Source organism: Poecilia reticulata, linkage group LG15 (genome assembly GCF_000633615.1).
Source record: "Poecilia reticulata strain Guanapo linkage group LG15, Guppy_female_1.0+MT, whole genome shotgun sequence".
In the NCBI taxonomy this organism is placed as follows: Eukaryota; Metazoa; Chordata; class Actinopteri; order Cyprinodontiformes; family Poeciliidae; genus Poecilia; species Poecilia reticulata.
This window is the reverse complement of record NC_024345.1, coordinates 4,059,818-4,084,652: the sequence shown is the minus strand read 5'-3', so window position 1 is coordinate 4,084,652 and position 24,835 is coordinate 4,059,818. Positions and strand designations below refer to the sequence as shown.

Sequence of the window (24,835 nt, the reverse complement as noted above, 5' to 3'; positions counted from 1 at the left end):
TTTTCAAGGTACATCAAAGTTTTAAAAACATTTTCAAAACCACTAAAATTTCAAGAGTCACTCATCACTCTTTACTAAGGAACTCTGTTTCATTAGATATGATGATGCTTTGAACATCATGTCCAATGAAATGCTTACAGGTTGGCTACTTACCCAAATAACACCGGGTTTATGAAAGAGCTAAACAGCATGACAAGGCACACAACAAGTGTACTAGCAAAGCAGCAAAAACATATGTAGTATTGACTACATCATTAAAACTGTAACAGTTAGTGTGTTATAACGTTATTACAAGAGTATGCAGTACTATATTTTTGCCCATTTGTTCATTGTTATTTATTCACACTTAATGTAACAAAATGACCATTACCCTGTATTTAGCGCAACAGTTAATTTTGTAGATGCCCTGTTGGGCCACTTCTATTAATACAGAAGTGGCCCAAGTGTAGACAGAAGACAACTCATTTCATACTTTTAAAGCTATGCATCACCAGAAGCATTTTGAAGATAGTAAAAAGAACCGTCTGAACAAGACTTCCCACAAAGGTAGATCTGAAAGATTTATGACTTCCTGCTGAGGGCGCGCAGAAAGAGACGAGAGTCAGAGATAGTAGAACAGGATGGAGAGGAAATCACCTGTAATGTCACACCAGAAAAGAATTTTTTCACACGAGAAAGTTGAAGGTGTGAGCACCACAGAGAGGCTGAACCTTCAGTAAATCTGTTCTCATATTTCTACTCAAATGAGCTGCATAAGAGAATGAATGAAAGGTATTCTAATTGCACACAGATCTCGCTACGTCTTTGTACGTAGTTGGCTCAGATGCAGATGGGAGTTAATTGCCTAAAAAGGTATTGATTGCTTAGGATTAACCCTACATATACACTATAATTCATTTTCAATAATTAAAAACTGATGTGAGAAAAACAAAGACAAAGAAAATGACTAGAACCGTTGTCTATCTTGTTTTACCACGCTCAAAAATCTTAAGTGGGTAATGAATTTAAAACTGGTCTGATTATATATATATATACACACACATATATATATATATATATATATATACACACACATATATATATATATATATATATATATATACACACACACACATATATATATATACACACACACACACATATATATATATATATATATATATATATATATAACCCCAGTTTTAAAATATCAATCAGTAGAAACTGTCCTTCTGTATACATTTCAAATGTTAAGTTACACTCTACTACAGTGCCTTGCAAAACCTTTCACAGCCACTTTGTCACATTTTGGGATTTTGTAATTGGAAACCTCAGTGCATTCTATTGGGATTTTACATGAAATCTATCACCCCACAATTCACATGGTGGTGACAGTGCTGTGGGGATGCCTTCTTCATCAGGGAGCAGGAATCTGATCAAACTGATGAAAAGAGGTAAGAAGAGGGCAATCCTAAAGGAAGACGTGTCAGACGTAAGAGCTGGAGTGGAGTTTTGGCTTCCAAAACAACACAGAACATAAAGCATGAGCCCGCTTTACAATCTGTTCCCCATCCAATCTGACTGAGCTTCAGCTGTTTTGCAAAGAAAAACGGACAAGAATTTCAGTCTCTATTAGTGCAAAGCTGACAGAGGAATCGCAGAAGAATGCTTCTAGCTGTAACTGCTGCAAAAGGAGGTCCCACCAACCAGTAAATGCAAATCGAAGGAATATCGTTTCTGGTTTTCAATTCAAAAAAAGCATGAAAGACATCTGACCCTTTACACTTCACAACTTGGCACCACTTTGTGTTGGACTGTTAGACTAAATACCAGCAAAACCCATTAAATTTGTGGTAGCACCACAGCAGAATGTGGAAAATGTTCAAAGTTGAAAAACAATTATGCTGAATTAGTGGTCCGTAATAAATAATAACAATAATAATAATAAAAACATATCTGTCATTATTAAATTATATATCTGAGGTATAATTAGAGACATTGGCTCTTTTTCAGTTTCACTGCAGGAACATATTATGCAACTTTCCTGTTTATTTTCAAGTTTTTTTGTGTGATTTTCCTCTGTTGGTGCATTTTTTCATTAGAATTAGAAGCCAGAAAAAGTGACTCTGAAATCGATGAGATAGATTTGCAAAGCCTTAGTTGGTTCCACCTGCCACAGCCAAAACCTCATGCTAATCCAGAACCAATGGATTGGATCCCTATGTGTGAAGGTCATGTTTGCATTGGCCCAAAATCCAGCTCAAGTCCGCTTACCAATACACTTCAACAAAGTGCTTCTGTCTGCACCACAAGTGCTAAAACTCTGCTGAGTTACCACATGTCAATCAGAGAGCGAGTGAGAAAGAGAGAAAAAGGCACGAGAGGTGAAAAATGCTGAGAGAAGGACAGAAAACCAAAATAAACTTTTCACTTTCTCGGCATTTCACCGAGAAGCTGAAAAACATCAACGTCCCACTTCTGTGGCGCGCTGCCTAACAAGAAGCATGTACATATAAAGCCACCTCTTACAAAGAAACACACAGGGAGAAACTCAAGAGGGGGAAAAAGGGGCGCAAAAGTAACTGCTAAAAGTCGAGGTGTTGACGGACAAAGATGGCAGAAGTCGTAAGGCCGACAGCTAACTAAGAAACCATGAATCTTGTCACCAAGAGCTAAGCAAATAGAAGAACTCTGGAGCCAGAGCGACTGCAAGCGCAAAGAGCCTAAAGGAAGTAATGATGGAAGGTTAACTGTAAAAATGATTTCAAACCTAGGGATCAAGTTTCATTTAAGGTTTTTCCATTGCTTTTGACATAAGGAATTTATTTCCTTGTTTTGCGTCTCCGGCTGCGTGGAGGGGAATGCAGAAAAGTAGGTTCAGAAATTGTTATTTAACGTTTGAACGTTTTATCACGTTTTATCATCATAGTTATGTTTGAATGCAAGCAAACATTTCAATTAGTTTAGGAATATATTTATATGTTTTATTATATGTAATAAGTATACAATAAGTTTTAAATTTTCTACAAATTAACAAAAATATTTTCTTACAAAAATTGAAAAATGCATAATGTGAAATTGTCCATTTAATATTCAAAACAACAGGGTAAACAAGTGGAGAATATCATGACAACTCCACATCGTGTGGCTGCAACACGGGCCCAGACATTGAGCCCTCTGCCACCGTGCTTTAACGTTTGCATGCTGTGTTTATGAAGGAGTGTTGCTTTTGATATTTTTGGTGTTTTGGTTTCACGTGCAAAAGTCTTTACTTTGCTCAAATATAGCAACATTTGTCTCACCGCACCAAATACAGCAGCAATACAGTACAGGTTAACTGAATCCTCGAGGTACGCTACTCTGTCCTTTCAGGAGAAAAATCAACTCTGCAAAACAAGTCACATTCTGCTGACATTCACTTTAACTTTTAAGATGCTGAATCTTAAATAAAGCAATTTTGTTAACTTCTTGATGGTCACTGAAACACATTACCTCAAGGATACTCACTTCCTGATGTCTCTTAGTCAAATATTCATTTTATTTTTCCTTGATTTAAGTCAGTCCTCGGCGCCCGATTGTTGCTGCTTCAGAAGCAGAGTTTAAATAACGCCTCCACCTGCACGATGCTCTATGCATGATGCAAACTGTAATTTGCACCAAAACATCCGGAGGTGTTTGGTCGCCTGAGAAAAGGGGTGAGCTTGTGTCTGGAAATGTGGAACATTTGCCACAATGAAGAGGAGAGAAATTTGGAATATTTTAAATTTACTTAGTGTGACACGGTACAGCCAAAGATGTCGCTTACTTCTGTCACATAATTACCCGATTACATGAGCTGCGTTCAAGCAAAGTAGCTCTCACAGGGGTTATCTGGCGTTCACGTTCTCCATGATTGACACTTCTTCAGGGCCTGTGTAAAGTCCCAGGAAGCACAGCTTATACTATTTTAGGCATGTACGTCTGGAGAGAAGGATTTTGTCTGTTGGCGTATGCATGCATGTGCACGTCAAGGTGATTGTTTTGCAGGAAGTGGGGAATATCGCTGTTGGGCATTTCTGACAGATGTTGCTAAAATCATAAAGCCATCGCACTGCCGTCGTATCATTTTCACCTGATGATTAATGAAAGGTATTTCACTGTGTATCAACACAAAGCACACCGCATCACACACAAAAAAAATGGATCCACAGAAACAAAGACTGAAATAAAGTAGGTTACCTGCTCTCTATTACACTGTAGTAGGATAAAGAATATATCTTTGGGATAATTTCTTGACTTACTCATACCAACTGGTACTAGTTTTAAATTCTAACTCTACAAATCCTAAACAAATGTTTAATTTATTATTTAATCCAGCTGGGCTTTTGAATCCTGCTGAGCTGAGAGTTTGATGGTGATGATTTTCAACCACAGGTTTAAAGAAAAATGAAATCTATCAGAAAAAAATGTAAATGAAAACATAATAAAGAGGAAAAGCAGGAAACAGCTACCAAATGTATTTTAAACCATTAGCATAAATCTGTGCAAATTCATTGCAACAGCAAACGCAAATGAAAAGCTCCATAAAAATCACACCGATCATGCCGGGACTTTCACAAGGAAATAATTAAAATAATAGGAGTATGCAATTAGGAGCTTCTGTAACTGATCATCTCTTGAGATCTTATTTTTGTTCCCATGCCTCAGTAAGTCAAAGCAGGAACCATCAGTCACTTTAAGCCTCGATTTATCACTCTTCCTTTTACCAGCTGCTCTGTCTGCTCCTATCTCCCCTCCAGGCTCCGTCATTCAAAGCTGAATGATGGTATGCGCCCGTGCAGGAGAGAAACAGTGGGCTCCGTTGTGAAAGTGACATCACTTGCAAAACTTGCATTAAAAAAACCTAAAAAAAAAAACCCACAATATTTCGGACAATTCTGGGCCAAAACACCTACATAGGGTGTTTTGCTATGGATTTGGTAAGGTGGAAATAAAATTGTAACAGTCAGACAGGAAAGCATCGGTTCTTTTCTGAAAATCTGTCTTATCAAGAATCCAAGTTGGTTGATCAAATTTTTTGCTGCTTGACCAGAAACTTTAGCTTCCTTCTCGCGCATCCTACCAGAGATGCAGCACGATTTTTTGTGCTAGCTCTGACTTCAAGAGTGTGTGCAAGGTCTTACCATATTAAAACACAATTATCTTGTCAAAGCAGTTTGTGTTGCTAAGAGCTACCAAGCTTCTGTCAGCATGCATTTACCTGGTGAATTAGGTGTGAGCTATTATTAAGTTTTAAGAGTCGCAAATGAGAAAGTGAAGTGCTTTAAGCTTGATACACTCACATTAATTTTTTACTCCTATTTTTAAGTGGGAAAGGAAGTAGTTGAGTTGTTCTGCTTCCTGTGCAACTGGCTGACAACTTGATTACATAAGAATTTAAGAAACCTTTGTCACTTTTAATTGTCTGCAGAGCAACAAATATTTATTCAAAAATAGTTTAGCGATCCGAGAAGAACATTAAATGTTGTTGTAACTCATATTATTCAAGGCTTTTCAGAGTTGTTGTAGATGCTGATGTAGCGGTGTGTATTACAGCGGTTGTGAAGAAGCCTCTGACTGAAGATGCTCTGTTTTTCTATGACAGTCTCGTGAAGAGGAAATTCTACAAATTCTGGACAAGCCAGAATTTGTTGATTTTATATAAAATCCTCTTTTGCACCATCATCTCCAGAGGTTCCACAGTCGACCCCAGAACAGAACCAGCCTTCTTCATCAGGTTGTTGAGCCATTTGAAGACCAGACGACGCTCTCAAAAACAGACTTGTAGAAGATCTACAGCATCTAGCTGCAAACCTTGAAGGATCTTAGCTTCCTCAGGAAGTACAGTCTGAACTCTCCCTTCTAGTGGACGTCTTCACCTGGTGCTTCCAGTCCAATCTGCTGTCCAGATTAACACCAAGGTTTTTACATTCCTCAACCACTTCCACTTCGTCTCCCCTGATGGAAATAGGGTTTGATCTAATCCCGTTTCATCTGAAATCTACAATCATCTCACTTGTTTTGTTTAGATTCAAGATGATTGTCACCGTGACACAAACCAGTCCACCAGCTCTCTGTATGTCTTGACCATCTCTAATACATTACATATTATTTAATATTCATATTATTATATTTATTGTGGGTACTACGTAGAAAAATTTAACTGACAGGATATAAATGACTTGTAAACACTCTAACTGGCTAACTATTATTGACGTTAGCCTCATAGCTTCCTTTCAGCGCTAAACTAAAGTGAAGCTAGTTCTGCAGATTTACTAAGCTCCACTACAGGAAATCATCACCTTTTGCCATCATCCTGTGTAGAACCTCTGCCACTTGGAATGGGAAACACTTACTGTACTTCATTTGTGTAAGGGGCTACTAATAGCAAATAATATAATAAGTCTATAAATTACATGCATATTGTTCACAATTGTCTATTTCCATTTCAGCTGAACCAAGTCCTAGTTTTTTACTTAGACCAGAGTTTGCATTTTTGGTCGGCATCAAGAGCTTGATTGCACATTCACACCTCCTCAAATGAACCAGACTTTCCAGGCAGACGAACTATAGTTTGATTGAAATGGACCAAACAGTGCTGGTGTGAAAGAAACCCTAAAGCAGTTTTGTTTTTGTTTCTGTGGAAGAACATCTGCTTCGATGAAGAACTGGCTTCGATTTTTCAGGTCACCGTGTTCACTGGATTGCTGAATTAAGTTTGTAGCCACTCTGTCATTAATCATGTTTATCTTTGTCATAAGAGAATAGTTGAAAAGACAAAAACAATTCTGTTAATCTAATTTAAAACCCTGGTGTTTGACTGATCAGTCATCGGGGCACAAACATGAAAATACAGGTCAAAACGTAAGAGTGAGGGGAATGTCTGAAAGCTGTAAGGAGAAGACTGACAGTTTCTTTAATATCCGGCAGGTGGGTAATGTTTTCTTACACAGCAGTGTGTGCCTTTGTGTGTGTTTTTCAGTAGCAATTAGTTCCACCGCTGTAGGGATTGTCCAACTATTAGCCAAGCACCACAATCACAACAAGCAAGTGACAGAGAGTCGTTTCAAGGCCTATTCCGATCAATAAAAAGAGCAAAAAGCTACTTTAAAATGTGTTAATTTAACTGTCCTGAATGTTACACCACTCATTAAATGCATATTTCTGTTCAAATGAATATTGAGGAAAGGAGTGTCACTTGCTGCAGATTTAACCATGCCGTCTAAGACTGTTAATATCCAGCGAGACCTTTAAACCAGGGGTGCTGCAGTGAAAATAATGTTCCCACACCAATACTTACACCCAATCTGAATTTAATGGGCTTCACTTTTTTAGCCCACAGCTCATTTCCGCCTTTCTCTCAGAGCTGTCACTCACTGGCTCAGCAGAGTTAGAGAGAAAGAGAGTGCATGCTGTGCCAGCTGTCTAGAGTTACATCTGCCCTTATGCTTTCTGGGTCTAGGAGAAATAGACTTTAAGAAACCTCAAAATGCCATGAATCGCACAAAAGAAAACATAGCCATGAGCTCACTTTTTTTTCACACATATCCAAAATAATAATAATAATAATAATAATAAAGAAAAAACACTTAGAATTGTGCATTACACATGCATTTATGTGCATACGTTCTTACCTGCTAACTGTGAGAAGAAACAGGGAGGGAAAGTGTGTAAAAGTGTTTGTATGAGCACACATGCAGGTTAAACTGATGTCCCATCTCATATCTGTCAGCACCAAGAGTTTATTTACTCTGATATATTATCATTTGTTGACCCAGTCACATGATCTGAGAGCAAAAAGTGCAGAACTGTGGGCACCCAAGAGAGCCCGGCAGAATGTGATGAGAGACAAGGGCCTGTGACCTAACACGCTCCCCAAGACACACACACACACACACACACACACACACCCACACACACACACACACTCAAGCACACACGAAAGCAGCTGCACAACCTGACCTGCTCCTTTCACTCTCAAATGTCCGTTTTAGCTTCTTCCGCTCATTCCCTGTGCCTTTGACTTTTGTCATCATCTGCTGTCCTTGCTAACTCTCACTTCTATTTTCCCTCTTGTATCATGAAGTGGTTTTCCACTGCAGATCTTCCTAGCGCCTAAATACAACAAAAATAAAGCTTCACCAGTCAGGGTAGATTCTGGTGTTTTAGTCTAAAGATATTTGTATGGCAAAAAAGAGAAAGACACAAAACAACTTGTAAGAGAGACTATTTTTGATGCATTTTTGATGAAAAAGTTTAGTTTTTATTGTATTGGATTTACTGATGCCCAATCACAGTCAATCAATTGGAAATTGTCTAGCAGGTGCAAAAAATGCACAAAGTCCTACCTATTAGTAGCTCATGTAACAAAAATTTTGCTTCAAGAAGATTCATCAGGAAATATGTTATCATTAATAATACCAAAACTACATAGAAAACTATTCTTATCAGTATTGTAAGTTATTAGTTCCATCATTGTTCGACCAAAAAGTCAAACAGCGTTTTCATCTTTGTTCTTACTCACCCTGGCAGCACAAAAAAAAAAAGTCACCCTGTCTCGCATCACAGCTCAATGTTCAAATGAGCTTCACATCCTCACAAACAGGAATTCTGCACATTGAACACTTTTACTTGCTGAAGGAGCACATCTTTTAAGCCCTATATCTTTGCCAACTGATTTTTTTTTTAATTAAACATTTTAAAGATGGCGTCGACTGTCTCATCATTAAATTACTCAAATTTCACCATGTTTAGCTGAAAGGCACAACAATGAGTCATGACTTCTACATGTCATCCAAGGTTCTTGGCTTGTTTTTTATTCTTTCATGTCGTCTTTACTGGATATACCAGCAACAATAACATTGAATTCATAGTTCCTGGGAACAGAAGGCGTAGTACGACACGTAGTAAAGCTGAATGTGGCAAAATTTCGTGTTGGTTTAGGTTCATGAACCCCGAGACAAATAAGCACGAGAGGCAGCAGAAACTAAAGTTCTTATGTGTGTCATGGCTGAACTCTTAAAAATTTAGAGTCTTCCCCATATCGATTTTTTAAAATCAGCAGAAATTAAAATAAATGTCTAATTTGAGCATGAAATTTGTGAACAACCTTTATGACAAACTGAAATAGTACGCCAAAGAGCATAGATTTGTATAAACAAAGACATGCTGATGGGTATGAAATTAGCAAAAAATAAAATGAAGGCTTTGCTTGACTTTGTTTTATATACAAAATGAAATAAATTAAAAGGCTCACCTGATACGTTCCAATGCCAATGTGTTTTGGATCAATCTTCACGAGTTCAGCCAGTGGATCTTGGACGCGTCTTCCAATAGACACTAAAAGAAAACGTGTGCGCACCCAAAGACACGTCAGCAAGTCATATTTCTCATGAGAATGTCACATGCAACACGACTTAATTGCTAAATATGCAAAACCACATTATTTATAATGACTGAATATGCTAATCATCCGCATAATAGAGAGCTTCCCCGAAGGCAGGCCCAACCTAATTGTGAGTCCTCCGCCCCCAATAATAATAATTAAAGCTGCCGTTTAGGATGAGCCTCTGCACTCGTCATTTAGCATCCTGATGGACGGCGAAGTCGTGAACCCTTAAACCACTAATTTGTATTATCCAGAGCTTGCAGGCTCATAATGAAATGTAGCACACAAACATCTACAGTCTGCATCAACCAAAGTAGCTTTTAGCATCATCTTGCAACCGCTAAATGAAATGATTATGCAGTCAATGCAAAGAAACGAGGGAATTTGTTCCGTTTCATATTCGTTAGTGAGAAAATATATTAAATCTGTATGGTTTATTTTTAAATAAATGATTTAAAACATGGCATCTAAACTAAATAATTTTAAACAGTAGTTTCGACTTGTAAATGAACAAAAATGTAAAAAAGCAGATACTGAATTTAAAATGCAATGTATTGTATCTAAATTACACGTTTCAGTTTGACTTGTCTTTAGTTCCCTTTTCAGAGCGTTTTTTTAAATGCAGGCGCTAAAGTACGTGTTTGAATTTCCGAGGTTGGGGCGAGCGTAATTCGGCATGAGATGTGTCCGATTCATATCTCGGAGGCGGAAAAGATAAAGAGCAAGAGGAGGATGAGATGCAGTGGAGGGAGTGTATCTGGAATCAATGGCTCTTCTCTCTCTTCTGGCTGCGGCAGGAGGCTGCTGCCTGAGATAATATTTAGACAGGGATGAAGTTTCAACCCTAACCTTGCTCAGTGCACCAGCAGAACCCTCCAAATACACTTTCCATCTATCCTGTTTCCCCGACTCTCCGCCCATTTCTCCCTCTGTGAGGAGTTGATTTGGAAACGGAGAGCGGTGAAACTCCCCGACATTCATTAAAAGTTTATGAGCCAAAGTACAGCAAGATGACAAGCCTCATCAGACACACCGAGGCCTGGATAGAGAGAGAGACGCACGCTTGCTTTTTCATGGGGAAAACGATGCTGGGGTTTTTTTTCTGTCAAACTGAAATTATTTGAGTTTTTCATGGTGTACAGCATGTGTCATGAACTACAACAAAAAATAACTAGAAGAGTGCAGGAAGAGCAAAAGAAGAAGGTGAGGCCACCGCTAACAACGAAGTTAAAGGCAGCTGCTTTAAAACAGCATTGAATGAAAAGTGAAATGGATCAACACGTCACTTTCAAACCATCATCTGACTTTTGTCAAGAAAATAAATGTGGGTCTAAGTGCAGCTGACCACAGAAACTTAGTAAGAAATAACATGGCTTGATTTATGCCTGTTAAAGAGGAAGTCTGCTGGAAATATTTGTTCTCCGAAACGCAAAGTTTTTTTTTTCTTTTGATATGACAGTGTTCATTTTATTCATCTTTCATATCCTGAAAACCACAATACCAACAACTGAACATAGTCATAACATCCAGTGTAATGACTGAGGATGGTGTGGTGATGATGCATGGGGAGCTTTATTAGGCTACTTTACAATTCAATTAGCTACAATGTCGAAATAATTGGTTTGCTAAATATTTTCCCTATGTTACTTTGTACATAGATCCAGATCCACATCCAGACTCAAAAAGAGATCTTTTAATATGTTAGTAGGTAATTTAATGTGATGTGCTTTTCTAGACTTTACGGTACTTGTAGTGACACAGTAGGAGCTGATGGGCTTCCTGTCTCTGCAGAGAGGAGTTGAGCTTCAGAGAAGTACAGATAGATAAGGACACATTTAAAACACTGAACACACAAAATTGATGTTTTGTGTGTTCGTGTGTGTTTGAAGAAGAAATATTGCACGGTTGTCTAGAAAAAGGAATAAAGACATGTTTATATTCAGAATGGTGGAGAATATATGTTATTTCTTTCTTTTTTGCTGGTTTGTGTCACAAGCAAAATTTTGAGGTATTACGAATAAATATAACCACAGAAAATTATTAATAAATATCCAATTAGAAAGACTCAGTATGTCGTTGACACGCCCACTGACAGCCAGTCAGTGTGTCGCATTTTGAGTCATTTTTTTATTTGTTAACTTAGCAGGTGGTAGTGAGTGCATGTTCAGTGATTTTTACATCTTTGTTAGTGTTTGTTTTGTTTCAGATAAAAGAATTGGTCTCATTTCATTTAAGGTGAATAGGAATATTATTGTATGGTAAATTATTATTATTATTATTATTATTATTATGGTATGGCTACTTTGCAGATAGTTAAAAAAGAGTGATCATTCAAAGTTTAAAAATGTTAGTAAAGTGGTACTTGATCAACTTTGATTACAAACTGGCTCAAACTTTGCAACATAATTACTACAGATTATAGAACAACATATGTATTTAAAAAAATATAAACCTTTTTCTTTGTCTTCTTCAAAGAGTCAAAAAGTCTCAGTTTTTGTCCACTTTTAGAGGAAAGACTACTTTCAGATTTCTAAAAATGTAGGCAACATTTGTTATGCAATGTATTTTTTCTCAGCAGCCCATGATGGGAACTATGTTTGTTGTACTTCAATGTGACACCGACATGATGCCTGGATGTAAGGGACTTAAAAAGTTTGAGTGGGGCTGAGGAGTGGTTAAAAACTTTTAAAAACAACTTCACGCTTCTGTTGTTTTAGATAACAAATTTTAAAAAGCTAGCTAACAGATTTACATGGTGTGTTTATTTTGGCAATAATCTGCAGTCTTTTTTGTTGAACATCATGAATAATTTGAAGCATCCCTGATGTAATGTTTGGGACACACAAAACACTGCTGTACCATAGGTTATTTAAGTTTTTAAAGTGTTCAGCACTTTTTAGGGACCCTGTTTAGTGTTTTTCTTCTTTTTTTAAGTTTTTTTTTTTTTTTGGCACTGGTAGCCATTATTGAACAATAATTTGACAGGAAAGGAAATGGCCAATGCATGGATGTCAAACATCCATGTTGAGGCCTGCTTGCTCTACCAACTGAGCCACCCAGTACCCCTTCATTTGCACATGAAAAATGAAGGGGTAATATCAATGATATAAAAAAAAAACTAATTAAGCCACTAATGTAATTATTTAAAACAATAACCAATACATTTCAAAACGTAATATTGATTATAAAACTAGCAATTGTGGGAAAATCTGAGTCTTACCAGAATTAGAGAGTAGTTCTGAAATTAAAGCAGTCCTACCTGCACTCCGAAGGTTTGGATCCAAGTCTGGCATCTCTTTGACCGCCTCAGGACTCACACTGTAGATGGACGCCCCGGCCTCGTTGGTTATGCTGTTTAAAGGATTCAGAAGAAAAATACCAGGTAAGAAAAAATGAGAGCGAAATGGTGGATGAGAATAATATGGCAACAGGAAATAAAAAACAGGTTAGCCCGTAAAGGTGAGGGGGAAGATGGAGTGATTAAGCTAAGAGGTGGCGAGTTCACACACACGCGCGCACGTGCACACAGACAAAAATGCAGGCAGGTATTTCTGTTTCACAGGCACAATGCTGGCACATGTTGAAGAAAATTGCTACTGCTTTGCACTTTGCACTTGACAACTTATCAAACTGGTTCCACATCTGACTTAAGCAGCCCTTTTGTGCTCAGGACTGACATTATGCCCTAAATAGCAACGTGACAAGTAGTCTCAAAGTTAACAACAAAATTACAGTCTTTCAAATGCTTTTAATCATTTAAAACTCGACAGCATGGAAAGAAAAAAAACAGCATGTGCCTAAAATATATAAATTACTGGGTTATGTAACTACGTACGGTATACTTAATAAGGTCAGAACAGGTAATTTGGTGATTCAAATGGCTGATTGAGATAATCTACTCACACAACGAGTCACTCTTGAAGTATAAATCATTCACATTCTTAGATGGCTAGAGATTAAAACTCTCTTTCTGCTGACATGACTGATGTTTAAATAAAAAGCCTATAGAGCCCTGTTCATGTTTTCTGAACATTAAGTGCCGCACTGCAGCAATTTATGCAACACTACTGCCACCTAGAGCTCATTGCTATGTACTGCTCTTGGTGAATACTGCTTGGTTGTGTTTTACATGTAGTATTTTTACCTTTCATTAAATGTGTCAAAGAGCTGATTTAAAACGACTTAAAAAAATTTATTAATTTATATTAAGGTGGCAGATTTTTCCAAATCACTGAGAAAAATAATTATCAACAGAGTAAAAGATGCACAGCTGAATAAATTTTTATAAAAACGTTAAATATATTTTAAAAGAAGTTGCAAAGACTTAAATAAAAACATAATTTCATATGCACACACACGGCTAATACAAGTCTCTATTTAAACATATTCACAACGAAGAAGGCTGTTTATCCTTGATCACCGATCAAGAAGGACGGTGGTGCAACAAAGCCACTGATACGGCGCTGATATTGGCAACACTCAGCAGAACTTGTCATATTATTTTATGCCACCTCTTTCAGATGAGAGGAGAAACGGGGGCGGGGGGATCTTCCTCGGGGCTAAGTGACATGACAACAGGGTCAATAACGCCTCGCTCATGTCCGAGAGTCCAGCCCTGTCCAGCATTCAGACACACAACCTGTACCAGAGGCTCAGACTGTGCCACAACCTTGCCCACCGTGAGCATGTTGTTAATGAGTCGTGACAGAGGCCTTCTGATGAGACTCGTATTTAAATGAACTTGTTCTCCAGTGCCTCCTATCCTTCCTCTTCTCTATTAATCTCGTCATGTCCCCCCCCCTTGTTCTGTTGGTCAGCTTCCAGTCCATTGTGCTGACAGCTGACATATCGCCATGACAACGCTGCTAACGAGCACTGGCACATGACCTTCAAGGAGGTCAAAGGGAAGCTGGTCATTAACATGACACGTCCTGCTTCACGTTTATACTGCACAAATAAACAAATCACATGCAGGAAAGAAAAACTTTATATATATATATTTATTTCATTTTTTTCCCAGTGCTTAGGAAATTTCAGGTGTTAGTACTAATAAACGCACTGTGTTTGACGAAGGCAGTGTTGGATGACAAAATGAAAACAAAAGCTGGAAGAATAAATGATAGGGAAAAAAACATACCAGTGAATGATGGACAAAAAAAAAAGAAGGCTCTCCAACGACCCCCATCACCTCCGTATTAATTAATGCTGGGGCATCTCAGTAACAGCAGTGTCATAGATACAGCTCTGAGCCCTCTCTGCCACAGCGTCCATGACTGTTGCCACGGCGAGGGCATCGCCCTGGCAGGCAGCAGAAGGTCGACAGCGGTAGGATGGCCGATGTGGACGGGTACAAAGTCACAGCCTGGTGCAAAGCGATGACTTCTGGCCATTTAGGGTTATCATTTATTCGAGCTTATGCTTGCTCTCTTAATTGCACGAACGCACACAAACACATGTCCGCCCTCAGCGCCGTTCCTTCCCAGGGCAAAGTCACAAATGGGTTGCCCTTTCTCCTTCCCCTTGCTGGGTGAATTTGAGACACACCCTTGAGCTTGACACTCAAACACAGACACATAACGACAGACCCCTTTGCTGCCCCTAAAGAAAGGCGATAGTGAAGGAGATGGATACACATTTTGATATCTCATTAAAGCCTCCGGGCGCACTCGTTATGGGTGAAAATTCAAAACAGCTTTAACGAATCAGAAATAGGGCCGATTATATCACTAATGAGCCCAAAAACATAGAAGAATGTTATATTTCTTCTTTCAAGGCGTAGCCATTAGTCTTAACACAGGCCACATTGTTAATGCTAACTGGGTTTTGAAAGTTTAACCATGCAACTATGGAAAAGTTAAAGCACGGTCACATGGTTGTGGACACACCTACGAACTCACATTTCATCCAACAGCGCAGACCACCTGGGGAGTCACCTAGTCAGCATACGTCACACCCCAACCCGCTGGGGTCCCCACACCCCTACCCTTATCCTCTGCTCTGCATTTAGGAAGCAGTCTGAGAGGAAGCGCCACACAGTGGAGGCTACAGACAGCCTCCACTGTGGTGCAATTTCTTTCCAGGAATTTTTTTTGTTTTGTTTTTGTAGTAGTAGTTATTTTATGAAAAAACTGCATAAATGTACATAATTTCTAATTATTCAAGTCTTCTGCAGATACAAAACCATACAGAGGAAGTGGACTAGTTAAAGCAAAATATTAACAATATTGTCCGAGCACATTTATGCATGAAACATGGTGGCAAACTTTGCACAAAGCCCTGTTGAAATAGTTTGACCCGGGCCTGGTGTCAAGTTCAAGCAGGTGGATGCCTCTCTGCAAACAGAAAAATGCAATTTTTGTAACGCGTCTACGTCAATGAGAGGCGATTTCAGCACTTCAGATGAAGTATGTGGGAGTCTTTAGAGCCCTATGAACAGAACATTCCTCATATGATATGTTCCCTGTATCATTCAGTTTCAATTGGGGAACTAAAGTAAGGGAATAACATCTCTATGAAAGGTTTCCTTTGAATAACAATAGAGGGCTTCAATTGTTAACCTCTAGAAACACAATCGTGCAACTTAGCACGATTGGCTCCATAGCAGGTCCTTGTTGAATCTGATGGTATAAAGAAAAGGGGACTCAGCTACCTCATTGCTCTTGAGGACTGAAGTTGGTTTAAAAGTCCTGGTTTAGATGGACAGTATTTACCAGGATAGAAAGAACCGAATGAGAAGATGGAAATATTTTTGCCAAAGCATTTCGGTGATGCCTTTGGCAGGTTGCCTGTTTTTCTTTGACCATTCATTCAAAAAACTTTACTTCCTGGTTGCAGGTATGCTGGTGGTTCCTAGAGTTCTTACAAGTAGAATGAGAAGCAGAGCTTTCAGTTCTCAGCTACTCGACTCTGAGCCAGTCACCCACATACAAACAAATACCTACGGAAAACTCAATCCAGCTTGATGTAAACAGTCACACTACTTTGAATTCAGTAAAATCAGTTTTTTCTCCCCTCATCTGAATCTTGGTTTAAACTTCAGTAAGTCAGCCTCTGTCATCTAGAGTCTTAAACATACTTGACTGCTGCCATATGATTGGCTCACTAGCTATTTGTGTAAACAAGCAACTGGGACAAATTTTTCATTTGAATTTTAAAGAATGGTTTCAAATAAGGTCTACAACTTTTGCAAATACCTGAAAGAACGTCCCCATGGAAAGTAAAATATCATGTGTTGAAATTTGGGAAACATTACGTTGTTGCAGAAATGTAGCAAATGGTTTTAGTCATCTTTTTAAGTACTGTGTTAATAAAACAGCCAATTTGAAAGAAAAGAGAATTATAAAGAGCTAAACTACATAGCAGACAAAAAAGCTACGATCTAAATATTTAATAAATTAGCGACAACTAATTTATTAAATAAATTAGTTAGTGGAATTGAACTGTGTGAGTTCAATTTCACTTGTTTAAGAGAGAAAAAACTAATTAAAAAAATAATTTATCTAAAAAAACAAACAAAAAAACTAAAATAAAAAAAAATAAAACTCACACACATACACACACTCGCCAACTGTGTCTGTCCTGGCAGCTCAAACAGCTTGGATCCATTGTTCAGTCAGCTGCAAAGCTTGACCCCAGGGAGCAAAATTGAGGGATGTGCCATATCTCTCTCCCTTATTCACACACATACACAAACATCCACGTCGGGTCTAAAGACGATGACATTTTTCACAGAGAAAAGCGTCCAAATGGCAGGTGTCAGAGGCCGTCAGTCTCCATGGAGGAGCTAGAAGGCAAGGTTGCTCACACGCACACACACGCACACACACCCACACACACACACACACACACACACACACACACACACACACACACACACACACACACACACACACACACACACACATATAAACTCCAGCTGCCAGGGTGAGACATGTCTGAAAAGAGCAAAGCCTCACAGACACTCATGTCAATCTGTTAGCAAGAAAACCCTGTGCTTCGGCCACACACAGAAACATGTACGCCTTCCCCTCCCTTAAAATATGACAAATATACACACATTGTGTTTCATGGAGACTCGTCACACTTTTGTCACATGCAAGACCACTGCAGTGAACACTGTAACCCTGGGGGAAGGTAATGGGTGAAAAATAAGAAGAACAGACAAGGGCTGGCCACCAGTTCAGTTGGGTAACGGAAGAGGAAGAGCCGTGGGTGATAAGAGGAAGACTGGCAGATATTCACCGGCCACCACTTACAAATGCCAGGAATGGTGCCAGACAGCCCACCCCCTAAATCATGACAAGTTTAGACCAACAGAAACATCAAAAAATATTTGAGCTGTAACATATCTTGTACTCACAAGTCATACAATAACCAAGTTTCACACATTTGTGGGTTCAACAGTACCGAAATGTCTCCTAGTTGTTCTAGAGCATGACAGAACATCACAGAACAAAGCAAACAGGACATTGTTGTCTCTGCAGCTTTAGTACGTCTAGTGATCGCGGTGGAGTTTGCATTTCATTTGGTAATCAAGGGTCCAAGAGTCTGGAGGGAGAGTGGAGAGGCACACAGTTCATGTTGTTTGATGTCCAGTGTAAAGTTTCCGCTTGTCAGTGAAGTTTGGGGTTTCATCAGATCATGCCGATGCTGATCTGATGTGTTTTCTGAAATCCACAATCACAGCACAGATATCTACTGACAAGCTTTTTGGAGATGATGACTTTCCTTTCCAGTAGGACTTAGCACTGGCCCATACTGCCAAGGGTACCAAAAGCTGGTTCAACGACCATGGTGGTACTGTTTTTGGTCTGAATTGGTCGGAGCCGTCAAGAGAAAGACCAGAGACATCAGACCCACTAATGCAGATGACCTGAAAGCAACCTGGGCTTCTATTACATCACAGTAGAACCACAGGCTGATCCCCTCTGTGCTCACTGATGTACTAATACATGTAACACACACCCAACCGCGCCTGACATTTCTGTTTAAAATATTCTCTTTTTCTCTTAGTAATGAATCTTTGTAATGTGTGAGTTTCACCTTTCGAAATGAATGACGAACATGTTCAACTTGTTCTTGATATTCAAAATGTTTGAGTTGTACTTGCTCTTCTAAAATGAGGGACGGATGGGTAGAGATAGAGAGAAAGAGAGAGACAAAACACTTCAGCACAAATACTCCAGTGTCTATTCAAAAGTCAGAGATATAACCTTTTCATTATCACTCACCCATGGGTTCATTTTCCTTTTGAAATAAAGATGTTCCTCATAGCAAGGCTGAGGCCTTTCCCTGCCTCTAAATCCATCTGTCCCTCCATCTAGCCAACCTTCAAACCTTTCTAGGGGTACTGAGAGCCTGGATCTCTCTCAATCATCACTGGTCCTGCCACTGTATGTTCATCAGTCTCTAAACTTGGCCCCTGGGAGCATGCCTGGACACAGGACATGACAGGGGATACACATTCCCAAACCCACATGAAGTCATGAATCCAGTCTCCTCACCGCTGTCCTCCAGATCCATCAGCTAGCCAGTAATAATGATCTCATCCCAACAGAAGTAAGCCAGAGGGCAAGACAGTCAAGGACTTATTGTCACCGTCTCTGTGTGTTAGCGGTGAAATAGTTATTTAGCTAAGCCTCATTCACTTGGACTGGTCTCTGACGCCTCACATACTAATCACAATAAGACAGTTTTTAACAACTACAGTTAATATTAAACAAGCAATGTCAGAGAAGAGAATTGTTGAGTTTAGCCCTTGAAACAATAGATGTCTATGGATTTTCTTTTAAAAGTAGTAGTTATGTCTGATGTTCGTTCTCTATTTGACCTTGAAAAACACACCAAAAACTGTGTTTAGACAACTTTTTAACCACATTTAGACTTGAGTTGAAGTTTTTGTGCAAACACCTTATCATCTTTCACTTTTAGCCACATTTAGACATCATTTAGACAGAAGGCAAAGTCAACATTTCTGTTTATTGTCAATGTAATTTTGCTTTTTGGGGAGAGGAGGAGGAGATTCTTGGAGTTAGGCCTGTATTGACTGATTTCACAGGGAGATGAAGGAAATTAACAAAAGCACCAGATTTTACATGTCAGACAAAATGTACTGATACTATGCAATTAAGTTCATATAGGGTCAATTCACAACAAATGTCATCTCAAGGCACTTTACAAAAGAAACTGATGACAATGTAGCAACAGTGGACAGTCAATTGCATTGCCTCAAACTCAGCAGTATTGTAGCATCAGCAGAAAGAAAAACTCATGAGATATGCATGAGCCTCTGCTATAGTCCACAAATCTTACTAAAGAATTAACCCAAACTTAGGTAACATGAACAAAAACACACTTTTATACATAGGTGCCCAAACCCCAGCACACTTAAACACACAAATTACCGTTGCTGCCTGTCATTTTAGCTGTGCATTGAGGCGAAAAGACAGAAAGAGAGAGACGGGCATTGGGAGGCAGCGACGGGTGGGGGAGGAGAGACAATGAAGGCTCACAGGGAGACAGGAAGCAGACGGCGTAAATGAGGTTGAGGGCTTTAATGAACTACTGCAGTCAAGGCTGACAGAGAAGGAGGAATGAGTAGCAGGATGAGGCTTAATTAACTACAGAATACATAGTCAGCAAACAATTATCCTAACAATTCTTTATGATTTGAATGTTGCACACACGGATGTGGCAATGGTGACATATTCTGCAGCCTTTAAAAGCAACTAAAGAAAACCACTGAAAGAGGATGTTAACACTGAGAAATGATCTGTAATGTTTAGATTTCACTGAAACAGGTGCAAAGACCTTGTTTCATAGTGGGATGAGAGAAGTGGGATGTGCAGTGTTCATTTTCTGAAATATCTAGCAGCATTAGGCACATAAAAAGTTAAAATTTTAGTTTAATTTAGTTAATTCTCAGATATGCCAAACTTTTCATTTTAAGAAGAAAATGTGCTCTGTGAGAGTGTCAAAGTTAATTCTGCTTTTACTTTTTCCATAACTTTACACCTGACCAGTCTGTTGTATTCCCAGGGCTGCATGAAGATCTTTGTCTAATAAATACATTTCTATGAAGCACTCCTAATAATTAATTTTCACTGCATTTTTAAAAGATACTAAAATACTAGAAAAACTAAGATGCAGGCTACAATGTTGGTAGTTATTTCACCCAATAACTACCAACCAAGCTATAGCAAAGTGTAAAGAACTGTTTTCACATGAATGTATTGCTAGAAATGTGTTTCAGTCCTTAAAGGACAATCTTGTCTTGAAAAAATCATGAATCCCAAACAGTACATAAGAAAGATCAGAAAAAATTAAGATATTTAAATCATCTGAAGGTATTGAGGAGAGCTACAAATTATATTTAAAAAAAATGTTAACAGTAGAATGAACTATGGAAAAATACCGTAATAATAAAATGGATGTTAACTTGGCAAATGCTCCACTTTGCTTCTGCTTTTAGAAAGGAACATTTCATGTTAGGAAAAAAAGAAATTCACTTTTGCACCTACAGTGTGACCTCTAAAGTGTTTTTACATGTAAGAACTTAAAAATACAGGAGAGAAACTCTTGCAAACATTCAAAAAGTGCTCAGAATGAATTTAGTCTGCGGTCCCCCTGCTAACCTCAAGTCAACAAACACACATGGAGCTCTGCAGTGAGTAAAGGAGATGGTGCAAACGGCGGGCAGTGGTTATTATGCTTGGACAGGCCTTCTACGCAGTTGTATTCTGAAGCTTGGACTGGATTTAGTTACAGACGAGACCTGGACCACAAAACGTCCGTTTAATTGGACTGAAGTGAAACGAACTCCAGATGGCTTTAATAGGTATTCACTTGAGGACACATTCCAATTTGTCTCCCTCCATCTCATCCAGCTTTTCTGCTCCCCCCACACAGTTCTGATGGCTTGCTTGCACTTTGCGTCCCTTCTTTCTCTGTTTCAACCATGCATTTTTTTCCTCTGAAATTTATTTGCTTTTTAAATTAGATCAATTTCCCACATGTCATCCTAACTTGTATAACCAATACGTTCCTAATGTGGATGTTTGCAACTGTCCAACTTTTTGAGCACCAGAATTAAATCTTTACAACTTCGGTGAACGACTCGTGTTCAAAGTTCAAACATATGAATGTCAGAAAATAAATGGGTGGTTCACAGACGCTGCAATTCATGCAGTGCAGTGTGTTTCATAATAATATATAATAATGCATAAGAGTAAAACTACAATTTTTTCATATCTATGCCAATAAGTTTGATTGGCTTCTCTTTGTGGTAATTAAGTTGCAAAATAGCAACAAGAGAGAGAGAAATTATTATGGTGCTTTTTGTGGAAAAGCAACATTTTACATTTCAATTTTGCAAATACTGGGAAAACACAGTTATAGCTTATGACATTATACTTACAGCATAGTATTTCTATCAAGCTTCATGTTTAATTAGTATGTAGTGCATTAAGATTTTACCAGTAAGACACGTCCAGTGGGTGAAAATAACGTCTGGAGATCAGATCAGCGAAGAAGGACTCAGTTTCACGACAAGCAGTACCGTTGCCAATGACGACTTTGGTGCAACTATTTGATGAAACAGAAAAAAAAAAGATAAGAAGACAAGAGAATAATCTGTCAAAATAATACTGTTAATAATACTGTTCTCTTGTGAGCAACATCTTATCCAGTTTAGTTCATATTATCCCCGAAATGTAATTCATATTATCCCCGAAAAGTTTGCCAGAGGAGTAATACCTGTATGTGACCATGAGGTGGCGCAATTTCACTGCTTCTTTCTGCTGCCCTGAATTGTGCAGGAACACAATGTCAGTGTGGAGAATCTGACCTTAGAATAGAAAGATAGAAAAAACCCAGAATAGTTGATATATAGCATAATAGCATGTTGGTAAAACATCTTTTATTCAAATATTTTCCTATTTTCAGACCATTTTTTTAGGCTATGCACATTTTAATTAAGGTTAATATCTCAGATTTGGTCTAATCCCCTCATTTAAAAATGTGTCAAGTTTCAACATAAATTTGTTGACTTATTTGCACTTTTTCTGTAAAATTGTCCAGAGTGGCGGCAACGCTTCCCTTTATTAATCAAGTTCCTGGGTAAACTTTTTGTTCAATACCTGATGGAACTGTCAAAGTAAAACATAACAATACCAGGTTGTGATGTTTAAATACCAGAGAACGATTACTCCTTCGAACACCAGTTCCCAAATGTTTCTTGATAGAAAAATAAATATTATGGGATTGGCAATGTCTAGAGTGAACCCTTACTTGTAGGAGAGAGGATAGCCAGTTTACAACCATGTCTGAAGCCGGGGTCCACCCCCATTATGACACTTCCCCTGACTGGACAGACCAACAGGCGCTGACGGAGGTTTCGCACAAACATGGCGATGGATTCCTTTTCTGCTGCACTTGTTAGCTTAGTCCTAAGGAGTGGGATCGACAGGACAGAAAGTCAGACTAGAAGATGGTACAGTAAAGATATTACAAAAATGTGCTGTGCAAAGGAGATGAATATGTCATTTTTTATGCTATTTTAAGTTTAAGAAGTACAAAAAAACTTTTTTTAAAGGGGAAGAGGTAAGGGCAAGCATTAAAAATGTGCAAAAAGAATGAAACCACTTAATTAGTTCACAACCTTTCAGAATGCTATTGTAAATTTGCTGCAAACATTACATGAATGTTTGCAAATAATGCCTGTTGATTCATATTCTACACATACCAAGGATCCTCCTTAAATAATTGTGCTGTCACCTACGGAGATTTGTTCAACTTGTGCTTAAGTTTGCTAAATTACATATTGAAGACATCAATTTCTACTTTGTCTTAATTTTGAATATTTTAATACAATAAACACTTTATATAAACAATAACTGATATTAAGAAACATACCTGTAGCTTCGCGTGAGGAAAGGCAAAATAAGCCTTTTATACGAGTCTTCTACTGCATTTCTGAGGTTTGCATGAAGTTCTTCTCTTGCAAATGTCTTTGGCCTCCACCTGCAATAAAACAAAGTAACAAAAGTGTTTTGGTCCATTTATAACCATTCAGATCAGAACACATTTTAAAACCTTATCAAGCACCAAGAAACATGAAATATATTTAGTTTTAATGCCCATTTGTAATTCAAAACAAAGACTCCATATTTCTACTGATATATGAGTTTGTCGTACACTGTGGTGTCATGAAGGAGAGCAGAGCAACCTCCTCCTGACATCTTCATTGCAACCTTATATAACCACTGCAGACAAGCCTGTCTGTGTGCGCGAAGTTTTCTCTGTATTATTGTGTTTCTGACCTGTTGTTGATGCACCATTGAGTAAAGTCGCTCTTCACTCTGTCAGGGATGTTCACCTTCACTGTCAGAATCTTCAGACTCTCGCCTCGGTTAATCGCCAGTGTCTGAACACAAACACAGTTCTGAGTGAAAACACCCACGTCTCCACACAGATATACGTCCCACCATTTGTTCATGAAACTCACGGCCTTCAGAAAGCCGCACGTTTTAACCTACAATACACTGACAACTGCTCAAACACACATCTTGTGTTTGAGAACCCCCCTGTTTAATTTTGTTCTGATTTAAAGGTTAGCTGTACAATCAATAAATGTATTAATTAGAACGCATGCAGAGATCAGCTAAAATATTTCAAAAAGCAACACAGCATGTCTGGCCGTACATTTGAGAAATTACACCAATTAGTCTGAAAAGGTACCAAAACTGAAAAATTGAAGATGGTGAACCTTCTCAAGAGTGGCCAGTGTATCAACAATTTTTCCAGGAGGGCACAAAAGAGCCCAGAACACCAACATCAATTAAGATCAAGATTCAACTACAAGAAAAATAGTGACCAAATATTTACCAAAAAAAAACAAAAAAAACAAAGCCACATCTCACAAATGTCTTTATTATCTCAACAGCTTATGGGAAGACAATATATGGATTGAGGAGACAAAAGTGGAAGTTTTCATAAGGTTTGCTTCCCTTTACAACTGTCTTAAAGAGAACAAAGCATTACAGAATGACAAAATGATACGGACAGTCAAACATGACGATGGTACTAGGATTCCCTGTTGCTGCTTTGCTTTTTCAAGCTCCTGAAAACATGCTATAATTGCAATCTGTCAGAAAATACTGAGAGAGACAGTTCAAACTTCAGTTTGATCTAAAAAATATTAAGGTCTGAAAAAAACAAACACTAATAAAGTCTCAAAGCACTAAATAACAGGTCTACCTCTAAAAGCAATATATATATATACATTCTAAAATAAATCTTAGATGATTTATTTTAGAATGATTATTGCACGTTCTTATTTTTGTAGAAGTTATCATTTGAAAATGAGGAGATGAAGAAAATGAGTATTTAAATGGTATACTTTGTTAGTATTGGAACTATAACCATAAAATAAATGTCCTAAAAAAGATGTGC

The 24,835-nt window shown here is 38.3% G+C and overlaps 1 protein-coding gene across 4 annotated transcripts in view; it reads right to left on the bottom strand.

The window, feature by feature from the left end:
- srbd1 (S1 RNA binding domain 1) overlaps positions 1-24,835 on the bottom strand; it is a 50,655-nt gene that overhangs the window by 16,020 nt on the left and 9,800 nt on the right. For 3 of the 4 annotated variants that reach the window (XM_008428736.2, XM_008428735.1, XM_017309194.1), the window contains exons 10-16: positions 23,704-23,807; positions 23,297-23,404; positions 22,673-22,830; positions 22,139-22,229; positions 21,860-21,967; positions 12,645-12,736; positions 9,254-9,336 (exon numbers count right to left, since the gene is read on the bottom strand). In XM_008428736.2, coding sequence (XP_008426958.1) covers positions 9,254-9,336; positions 12,645-12,736; positions 21,860-21,967; positions 22,139-22,229; positions 22,673-22,830; positions 23,297-23,404; positions 23,704-23,807 — 744 coding nt within the window. The remainder of the gene's footprint in view (positions 1-9,253; positions 9,337-12,644; positions 12,737-21,859; positions 21,968-22,138; positions 22,230-22,672; positions 22,831-23,296; positions 23,405-23,703; positions 23,808-24,835) is intronic. The other variant, XM_017309193.1, reaches the window with a different exon arrangement.